The 11,589-nt window shown below is 37.4% G+C and overlaps 1 protein-coding gene across 1 annotated transcript; it reads right to left on the bottom strand.

Annotated features, from left to right (window-relative positions):
* Positions 1 to 8,339: 8,339 nt before the first annotated feature.
* On the bottom strand, positions 8,340 to 9,371 carry LOC131002764 (uncharacterized). Its single transcript, XM_057929229.1, has one exon. The coding sequence runs from the start codon at positions 9,369 to 9,371 to the stop codon at positions 8,340 to 8,342; it is 1,032 nt and encodes a 343-aa protein (XP_057785212.1).
* Between the last annotated feature and the right edge of the window lie 2,218 nt (positions 9,372 to 11,589).

The raw sequence follows: 11,589 nt of genomic DNA, 5'->3' as shown, positions 1-11,589 counted from the left end.
AGATGGATTGAACTTCATTCAAGATTTGATTGAATCTGAGTTCCATCTCTTCGATAGATTCATTTTTGAGCATGAGGAAGGAGTCGAACTTCTGACATGCAATAGATAGCTTGTTCTCCTTGATTTCCTCAGAGCCTACGCACATTCTTTCAAGAATGTCCCACATCTCCTTTGTAGTTCCGCACTTGATGATCTTCATGACAAGCTTGTCGAGAACGTTGCCGGAGATGATGTTTTTGGCGAGGTTGTCAAGCTCATCTTGCTTTCTTTCTTCTGTGGTGAAGTCTGCCTTTGGCTTGGGCTGGACCTCATCGTAAGGATCTTGTCGTGGATCAATAGGAACCCTTTTGACGGTTTCGGTGATGGTGATTGGTCCGTTGGTGATGAATTCCCACATTCGGCAATGTTGGGCGGTGAGGAAGCTTTCAAGCTGAAACTTCCATATGTCGTATTTTTCAATACTAAAATAGGTAGAGAAGATAATCTGTTGTGGTTAATCTCCATCAAAAAAGAGAGAACAGATAACAACAGATAGAACAAACAGCAAGCACAAATTGAAAGAGAAAACTTTTTCGAGACCTTTGAGAAAAAGGATCTAGTTCAGTTAGAACCTAATCAGATACAGAGTGTTCTTGCGAACAACCTGCTCTGATACCAATTGTTAGGTCCTGAGGGTCTCGAATACGTGTATGGGGAGGAATACACCTATGGGCTATTTTTCTTTTTCCTCAAACTGAGGGATCTCAAGATAGAGATCAAAATGAAACTTTATACGCAAACAGAGACGCCTGTTAACTGAAAACAGTTTTGACCAAACAGGGTTGACGACTGATACTGAAAGCTCTTTAGTAAGGAGTTATCAGTTAAGTTACTGGAACTTAACTGATGCACGTAAGGGCTTCAGTTGAGTTTGCTAAAATAGAGATGATAACACTCTTCCTGACTATCAAAAGATAGATCAGTCAGACTGATATCATACGCAGCGAAAATAAACTTAGTTTCGCAATAGCCTTGGTTGAGAAAATAGTCTTAGGTTTCTCTTTGCGGTTATTCAGTATTCAGTTTATCAATTGAAACAACACAAGTAGTAAAGTAAAACTAAAAGCTGTAAACAACACAGAGACTTTTACGTGGTTCGAAAAACCCTTTCCTACATCCACGATCGGTTGATCAGACCAACAATCCACTCCGCAAGTGCTTAACAGGTGCACTGCAAACCAAACCGTGTGCTTGCCGGGTGCACACAACAGTACCACTGAAGAAACCACTTCTTCAGTACCCACACTTCACTCGTATCAGATTTCTCTTGCTTAGCACAACTCGCGCCAAGACTCTCAGAGTCAGAGTACCTTCCTGAACTCCGAATCACTCAAACACTCTAATCTTTCTTCCTGAAAGAAGGTTTGAACGGGTGCCAACTATACTGCAAATAACAAGTTCTTTGGAGCAAGTTTGACCTTGGCTTCTAGGAAAAACAGAGGTTTGCCTAAAGTCTAAGAGAATGTATTTAATCAGCAGTGACTGATTTTGGCTTTGGAATTCTCTTCTTCGATTCAAGCTTTGGGGAGGTTAAGCTTTAGGCTGAGTAGCGATTTTGGCAGAGCTTCAACTTATGTCGTTGAATCGGTGAAGATTGAAATGATCCTCGAGCGCTATTTGTAGGAGAACTCTTGAATAGATCCGTTGGCGTAGAACATCCTCAAGATTTCTTCCGTTGGAGAGCAATTCGAATTTGGGCTGAGGCTTCAATCTTCGAGGTTCGTTGTTTGGTGGAAACGACTCTCTTGATGGACAGGAGATGTGACGTCTCTGATAAAGTAGCCACCAAATAGGAATGACTTCTGCAGAGATAAGGAGATCCTGAGATCTCTGCATTTAATGCGGCTGTACTTTTGTGAGTACGTGGCTTCCTTTGAACGTTGGAAGATCAGTCTGAGGAAGAATGTTTAACTAATACTTGACTTTAGTATCAGTCCGCTGAGTCCACGCGTCATGCATTAAGTAATCAGTTCCAAACTGATTCTTCAACTGATACTTTAGTTGGTATCTTCAGTCTTCAGTCTTCAGTCTTCAGTCTTCAAAACCGCAAGCTAAACTAGAAACGAACTCTAACACTTGAGTTCAAAACAATTCTAGTCTATTACAATTAAGACCTATGCATTTTGGTATCATCAAAACAAGGATTAGGATATTCCACAAGGTTCCCAACAATTATGTATACCATGGTATACACAAGACCTGATATGGCTCATGCTATCAGTGTCACATTGGGAGGCCATGAAGTGGATTATGAGGTACCTTAAAGCATCTTCATCTACTGGTATTTTGTTTAAAAAAAATAAAGACTTTAAGGGTGATGCTCTGAAGGGATTTGTAGACTCAGACTATGCAGCAAATCTTGATAATAGGAGGTCACAAACAGGATATGTATATTTACTGTATGGCTCTACAGTTTCTTGGAAATCAAGTTTACAAAGTGTAGTTGCTCTATCCACTATAGAATCTGAATGTATGGCACTTACTGAAGCCATAAAAGAAGCTCTGTGGCTCAAAGGAATTATGAAGGAGTTTGGTTGTCACAGCCCAAAACCATTTATTTTTCTTCTATTTTTTTTATTTGAAATTATTAAATAAAGTGTTTGAAAAATATTTTATTTATTTTAGTCTAATCGTGCCCCTTGTTAAAAGTATATATATATATATAAATAATAACTTTGTATTATAATTAGGCTTTAAAAATAAAATTTATTTTCACATATATAATTATATTATATATATAAATAAATATTTGTAATATTTATAGTTATATATGTTTATTTGAACCAGCATTTAAAGATAATAAGTGAGTAGAAAAAGAAAAACAAATCTACATGGATATATACATATACATTTACGAATTTAAAATATATATATGTACATAATTATCTTTAAAGTTGAGCCATACTAATAATATTATATATGTGTATTCATGCATTTTAGCTACGTGGATATATGCTAAACTACTACAACAAAGCCTATATGGATTTATTCATCAAACCTATACATTTTAAAATTATTTTCCAACTACTATAAATAAGGGTATTAGCTGACATTCAATTATCAAGCCAAATAAAACAGAAGTCGAGAATTTCAAAAACATTAAGGTATATTTACCTTATATATATATATATATAATATATTAATTATTTTTAAAACCGCAAGCTAAACTAGAAACGAACTCTAACACTTGAGTTCAAAACAATTCTTGTCTATTACAATTAAGACCTATGCATTTTGGTATCATCAAAATAAGGATTAGGATATTCCACAAGGTTCCCAACAATTATGTATACCATGGTATACACAAGACCTGATATGGCTCATGCTATCAGTGTCACATTGGGAGGCCATGAAGTGGATTATGAGGTACCTTAAAGCATCTTCATCTACTGGTATTTTGTTTAAAAAAGTTAAAGACTTTAAGGGTGATGCTCTGAAGGGATTTGTAGACTCAGACTATGCAGCAAATCTTGATAATAGGAGGTCACAAACAGGATATGTATATTTACTGTATGGCTCTACAGTTTCTTGGAAATCAAGTTTACAAAGTGTAGTTGCTCTATCCACTACATAATCTGAATGTATGGAACTTACTGAAGCCATAAAAGAAGCTCTGTGGCTCAAAGGAATTATGAAGGAGTTTGGTTGTCACAGCCCAAAACCATTTATTTTTCTTCTATTTTTTTTATTTGAAATTATTAAATAAAGTGTTTGAAAAATATTTTATTTATTTTAGTCTAATCGTGCCCCTTGTTAAAAGTATATATATATATATATATATATATATAAATAATAACTTTGATATTATAATTAGGCTTTAAAAATAAAATTTATTTTCACATATATAATTATATTATATATATAAATAAATATTTGTAATATTTATAGTTATATATGTTTATTTGAACCAGCATTTAAAGATAATAAGTGAGTAGAAAAAGAAAAACAAATCTACATGGATATAGACATATACATTTACGAATTTAAAATATATATATGTACATAATTATCTTTAAAGTTGAGCCATACTAATAATATTATATATGAGTATTCATGCATTTTAGCTACGTGGATATATTCTAAACTACTACAACAAAGCCTATAAGGATTGATTCATCAAACCTAAACATTTTAAAATTATTTTCCAACTACTATAAATAAGGGTATTAGCTGACATTCAATTATCAAGCCAAATAAAACAGAAGTCGAGAATTTCAAAAACATATATTTACCTTATATATATATATATATATATATAATATATTAATTATTTTTAATTCTTATTAAATTATGTTTTAATTTTATGGAACTAGGAGCGGCGCGACTAAGACGTTGATTTTGATTTGAATTATTCAAGCTAATTTTCAAAGCTTAAGTTTCAGGTGTGGGATTTATTTCAGTACATGCTGTGGTTAATCTTTGTCCATTTTAATATTATGTGTTTACCATATGTGAGTTACATTAAATTATATCGCTAGGGGCCCGTTGAATGGGTCCAGGATGGTAAAGATCCTTGGTATGCCACAATGCGATATACATGTTAAAGTTATGGTTGCAACCAATCGCCAGGGGCCGGCTAAATCGGTCCAGGACGGAAAGGTCCTTGGTATGCCACCGTGCGACTTTCAGTTACGAATGTTTGATCATATGTGTTTTCATTTTATTAACGTGGACAATGATTGCATGTTTTCCACACTGAGTGTACCCTGTATGCTCATCCCATATTTAACATTTTCAGGTTTTAAAGGCCGAAGGCGCGTGGAAGGTCGAATGGCGAATCAAATATTTTGTATTTAAATTTACTTAAAAATGTTATGTTTAGTAAAGTATTTTAAAATAAGATATTTATTTCTTTATTTTCACATTAATTATTTATTTATAGTCATGATTTTTCCGCGTGCGTTTTCATTTAAAATTAAATTTGTAACAGCCCGACTCCCGGGAGAATAAGAAACGGCTACTTAATGGGATTTGCTAGACTTTGTTAGAATAAAACGGGTGATATGTTCTTAGATTCGGGTAATACATTGTTAATAAAGGAGTGCCGCAATTGAAGGATAATAAATACAACAATTAAGATAGAGATTTTCCCAACCAGAATCAAAAGTTCGGAGGTCTGAGACAACAAGATAACACTTCATACTAGACATACATATATGCGAGGTTCAATTGCTAGAATGCGATTGCCAAAAGAGTTCATAATAATTAGGCTAAGAATATTTAAATAGTCAATCTCAAAAGATATCCACCTAAGTGAATATTATGGCAGCGGAAATTATTATATGGAATTACAGCAACATCCTCCCTCAGCCTCGCACGACACCACCTGTCGCTCAACCTGCAAAAGGTTTTGAAAACAATTGCAGGGCTGAGTACTAATATACTCAGTGGGTTTAGCCATTTAAAAACATTTGAAAATCCATTTAAAAGAATAATCCATGCTATGAACAGTATAACATAGAAATATTTGAAAGCATTCCATGCATACTTAAAATAAATTTGTGGATCCATTTCCAGTCTTTTCTCTATTGGTGCTTCACCTATAATGTGAACATGTGGGAGCAGCCCACAGAGGTCCACTACCATGCATGTTTCAGAAATGGGAGCAACCCAAGTCTGACAGTCTGAGGCAAGTGGGAGCAGCCCACAATACCCCTTTGTGTGTACACAATCCTAACCAGGGCGATCCAATCGCTACGCCGGCTAGGACCCGATCGTTAGATAACATAGGAGCACTTTAAACAATAGAGATATAAGAAACATTTTAACATGGACATTCATTTGCATTTGCACAATACAAGTAGAGCTCAATAACTCAAAGTATACTTTGGAAAATAAAACCCACCTCGATGTGGAGATTCAGTGCTTGCTCTTCTTGTAGCTCTAAAGCCCTTGGTTACTCGAACCTACAAGAAATCTATTCTTAAATAGGTCTCGAGGTGTCATCCTAATTTTCTAAGTAAAGTGGGGGATTGCTAACTATTGATACATTTTGCCCGAATAAAAAAAAGATGTCCATAAGTGAATAGATAAATTCTTAATATAATATTAGTAATTTGATAAATACCACTAAATTTATAAATAATTAGTAATTTATATTAAACTATTTTCGGGCTCAAGTTAATAGTTAAAGCCTAAGATAATAATTTAAAAGCCATAATTTAAAGGCCTGTTATAAAGTGCAGCCCAAAAAAAAAACAATTTGAAACATAGTGTAGCACATTTAAATAATCAAAATCGGCCCAGTACTCTATTAAGAATCGGCCCATGTCAAAGCAAAAGCCCATCAGATTATTATGAAATGAGGCCCAAATCAAAGCTTAATTAAACCTAAAAGTAATTAAAATAAAACAAGTCAATCTTTCTCTCTCTCTACTCACGCTTCTCTCTCCCTCTCTCTCCTCCCCCCCATTTTCTCCAGAACCTCCGCCTTTCCTCCCGAGCTCCACGCCGGCCGCCTGCTCCAGCTCCGGCGAAATCGCCGGATCCGGGACCTCCCTCTCTTCGCCTTCCTTCTCTCGCTCCCGATAGCAGACGGTCAAGGAGGGCCGCCGCCGCTGCTGGCTCCATTTCTGCCGCGTCAGCGGCGCTCGGCCTTAGGCCGCGCCGCCCTGGCCTCGCCGTCAACCATCAATTGCCAGCCACCTCGCGCTCCCCACCCTCTTCTCCCTTGCGTCATCTGCAGCGGACGGCCGAGGAAGGTTGCCGCCGCCGCTGCTGTTTTCGCAGCGGGCAACGCGCCTGGCCTCCGGCCGCGCCACCGCCATCCTCCAGCGCTCCCTCTCACGGCCCAGCCCGCTCCATCACTTCTCCCTCTGCGTGTGGTGGTCAGCCACCTGGGCGGCGACTCCACCACAACAGAGCTGCTGCCGGCCGACTCTCCTTTCTTCCTCGCGGCCGGCCGAGCAACGGCGTTCTGAAATTCGCTGACCAAGACTCCCACATTCCAGACCAAGTCTCCCACATTCCAGACCAAGAGGAAGAAGGAAAGAAAGATCGAACTTGCAGAGTTAAACAAGGTATGTTCTTGAAGAATGATGGGAATTGGTTCACGAGAAAGGAAGCAGGAAAGACGTCAAGTTTGGTGTTCGTTGGTGTTCTTGATATAGTTGCTTTGTTGCAGTACAGATTTTAATAGTCTTATTGTAGCAGAGATTGTGTTTTACTAGAGATCCTTACAAGTTATGAATGAAAAGTATGCTGTTCAAGTTCATGTCAATGTGTGAGATTGTAAATCTAGTTCTATCTTTGATGTAGAGGAATACATGCCGTGGTATAAAGTTGAAGGGAGAAGATCGAACCTTGTTCAGTTTGGTTTTGATGAATGTGCTGTAGTATTGCTTATTTGGCTTGATAAGCTTGATGGGTGTCTTGAACTCCTGAGGTTGAAAGTATTTTAATGGCAGATTTTGCAAATTAGAGATGGAAAAGGATAGGGAATGTTCTTGAAAGAGAGGTTTAAGGAGTGAAGGAGTGAAGAAAAAGGTGTTGCCTCTGTAGGGGAAGAAAGATTTTAGCAGATTAGGATTTGGGATAAAAGATTTTCTTGGGAGGTGAAAAGACGCTGGTGGCAGAACAGAACAGAAATCTGATCTTGTCAGATTGTGATCATTTCATTTCCTCACGCTGCAGAAGTTAATTTGGGCTCTAAAAAAATAAAACTTAAGCCTACAATTGTTTGGGCTTAAGGACATAAATAATTGAATCCTCTAACTATATACCATATATACATATATATGGGCCTTAGACTCAAAATAATAATAATAGATAAGCTAGGTGATGGGTAAATGATTAAATAAGATAAGGAATATTAGTAATACTATTTCTCACATAATTCGGCAACGGATTTGAATCGATTGACATTGAAATAAAATAAAAATATTATGAGTATATCTATATCAATTTCCTTGATATAATATAATCGCTAAATAATGGGCGTGTATCAATAGTATACTAATTTTCTATATTTCCTATGAAAAGGTCGGGATATCACATGCCTCCCCCCTTAAAGAAATTTCGTCCCCGAAATTTGCGTACCCTGGCTAGTAAGCTCGACTTCTAGTCAACACATATTTTTCTCGTCCGTAGTGATTCTATAAAGGCATAATAAATCCGCTTGCCCCATAAAGTTTTGATCTTTCGATCGAATATGCCCATCAATCTCTTCTCATTTTCTGAATCCCAATATGACTAACGTATCATGCTTCCTTATCATCTCGAAAGCTTCCACCACCATAGGCTTTAAACTTAACATGCATGTAGAGATAAAATGTGAAGCTCTTGATGTTAAAGCAGATACGTCAATTTATGACGATTGTACCTTCTAAATCTTCAGGTGCTTGGGCTGCTTGTTGCTGGTTAAGAGCATAAGCCCTAGCACGTCCAGGTTGTCTCTGTTTTGGTTGTTCATTGCCAATTGGTACCTGATTCTGTCCTTGAGGGGCAAAGTTATGAGGTTGTGGAATTCTCATGTTCTCATTATTGTTTAGACAGTCTCTGGAGAAATGCCCTGGTTGCTTGCACCTAAAGCAGTCGTTGGAACCTCTCTTACATTCACCATAGTGATTTTTCTGACATGTTGGACATAACGGCTTTCCTTCCGCATGTCCTTGTTGTTGTTGCCGATTTCCTCTCCATGGTTGCTTTCTTTTTCCTGGGTTTCCTTCATTTCCGTCTTCCCATTTACGTTTCATTTTTCCATAGTCTTGGGTCGGTGCTTGTGCTAACACATTCTCTTTTTCTTTTGGTAGTATTGCTTCGATGTTTAGTGCCCTGCTCAAAGATTGAGCATATGTTAATGCTCCCTGACTTGCTATTGGAACGGCTATCTCAAGCCGCAGACCTTGTCGAAACTTTTCTGCACATTTCTCATCCGTGTCAACTAGATGTGGAGCATATCGCGAAAGCTGGTTAAACATTCGGTCGTACTCAGTGACCGTCATACTTCCTTGTCGTAAATTCCAAAACTCGTCTTGTTTCTTCTTCCTATAGCATCCAGGGATATACTTTTCATACAATCTTTCTTTAAAATCATTCCACGTGTACACCTCCCATTGCTCAGGGGTCAAGGTTCGTCGCACCGATTCCCACCAGAATTTAGCCTCATCAACGAGTTGAAAAATTGCGCATGTGAGTTTCTCCTTATCCCCACAGCCAACGTGGTTGAGTATCCTTTCAGTAGCTCTTACCCATCTCTCGGCATCCAGAGGATCACCGAGGCCATCAAAAGTTGGTGGATTATGCTTGTGAAACCTTTCTTCCACACTACGTTCTGGTATAATTCGTGGCGCATGTCCTTCAGGGTTAGGTCCTCTTTCTCCTTCTCCAGCCATTCTGCATTCAATTAATAATGTTGGACTCCTTCTTCATTCTTTGTAATAAAAATTTGTGATACTGGTGACATAAGGATCCTTCTATTGTCTGAAACGATCGTTGGTTGTCTACAAGTCATCATTTCATGTATCGTGCTTTGATATTCTAACTTTCGTATTCTAACTTTCTAAGGTTTACCCTTCCTTGATCATCTTTCTATGTTATTGTCATTCTATACTTTCTATGTTCCCTCTGTCTATGTTCAGTGCTTTCAATGTATAATCCTGTCTATTTTTAGTCTGTTCATGTCCTCTAAAATCCTCTGATCATAAAATCTAAAGACATCCTTCATCAGCTCACTAAGCGATTATAGTCTGTCATCATATCCTTTCTAGGTTCATAACCTAACTAAAACTTGTAATAACACATAGTGGTTGAATCATCTCATGGTAATGAATTACATATCATGCAGTTATGCAATATTTCCATATTCAAATGAAGTTAGCACATAGTCTTGCATGATAAAAAATGTTTTCAGTCTCAAATTCATATTTAGTCTCAATATAGGTTAAGGTTCCATACATGTTGCGTTTCAGTGTACGGACGTCTCCATACATGATCCGCTTCAGTGTATGTTCAGTCACAATTCATATCAATGCATTCGATCTTAAAATATATTCACTCTTATTGCATGTTCAGTCTCAATACGTATATTCTATCTCAATGCATGTTCAGTCTCAATGCGTTTGTAGTTTCCATACATGCTCTGTTTCATGTTCAATCTCAGTGCATGTTCAATCTCAATGCGTGTCCCGTCTCTATGCATGTTCAGTCTCAATACATGTTCATCTCAATGCATGTTCAATCATAGTGCATGTTCCATCTCAGTGCATATTCAATCTTAGCATGTTCAATAACATATTCATGCGGTGCATGCATTTCAGTAAACATTTTTGAAAACATGTTTAACATACCTTGGTTGAGGGCAGTGTGACGGCGAGCTGAGGGTTGCTGTATAAACTTTAGAAGCCTAGAGATGATATCCTAGACTCAACATCAATGAACTTGTGGTCTCAGAGCCAAGAACTTTTGCTCTGATACCATCTGTAACAGCCCGACTCCGGGAGAATAAGAAACGGCTACTTAAGGGGATTTGCTAGACTTTGTTAGAATAAAACGGGTGATATGTTCTTAGATTCGGGTAATACATTGTTAATAAAGGAGTGCCGCAATTGAAGGATAATAAATACAACAATTAGGATAGAGATTTTCCCAACCAGAATCAAAAGTTCGGAGGTCTGAGACAACAAGATAACACTTCATACTAGACATACATATATGCGAGGTTCAATTGCTAGAATGCGATTGCCAAAAGAGTTCATAATAATTAGGCTAAGAATATTTAAATAGTCAATCTCAAAAGATATCCACCTAAGTGAATATTATGGCAGCGGAAATTATTATATGGAATTACAGCAACATCCTCCCTCAGCCTCGCACGACACCACCTGTCGCTCAACCTGCAAAAGGTTTTGAAAACAATTGCAGGGCTGAGTACTAATATACTCAGTGGGTTTAGCCATTTGAAAACATTTGAAAATCCATTTAAAAGAATAATCCATGCTATGAACAGTATAACATAGAAATATTTGAAAGCATTCCATGCATACTTAAAATAAATTTGTGGATCCATTTCCAGTCTTTTCTCTATTGGTGCTTCACCTATAATGTGAACATGTGGGAGCAGCCCACAGAGGTCCACTACCATGCATGTTTCAGAAATGGGAGCAACCCAAGTCTGACAGTCTGAGGCAAGTGGGAGCAGCCCACAATACCCCTTTGTGTGTACACAATCCTAACCAGGGCGATCCAATCGCTACGCCGGCTAGGACCCGATCGTTAGATAACATAGGAGCACTTTAAACAATAGAGATATAAGAAACATTTTAACATGGACATTCATTTGCATTTGCACAATACAAGTAGAGCTCAATAACTCAAAGTATACTTTGGAAAATAAAACCCACCTCGATGTGGAGATTCAGTGCTTGCTCTTCTTGTAGCTCTAAAGCCCTTGGTTACTCGAACCTACAAGAAATCTATTCTTAAATAGGTCTCGAGGTGTCATCCTAATTTTCTAAGTAAAGTGGGGGATTGCTAACTATTGATACATTTTGCCCGAATAAAAAAAAGATGTCCATAAGTGAATAGATAAATTCTTAATATAATATTAGTAAT

The sequence above is a fragment of the Salvia miltiorrhiza genome, unplaced genomic scaffold (genome assembly GCF_028751815.1).
Source record: "Salvia miltiorrhiza cultivar Shanhuang (shh) unplaced genomic scaffold, IMPLAD_Smil_shh fragScaff_scaffold_19_1, whole genome shotgun sequence".
Classification (NCBI taxonomy): Eukaryota; Viridiplantae; Streptophyta; class Magnoliopsida; order Lamiales; family Lamiaceae; genus Salvia; species Salvia miltiorrhiza.
Note: the sequence above shows the minus strand (reverse complement) of the source record. Positions and strands in the feature narration are given on the sequence as shown.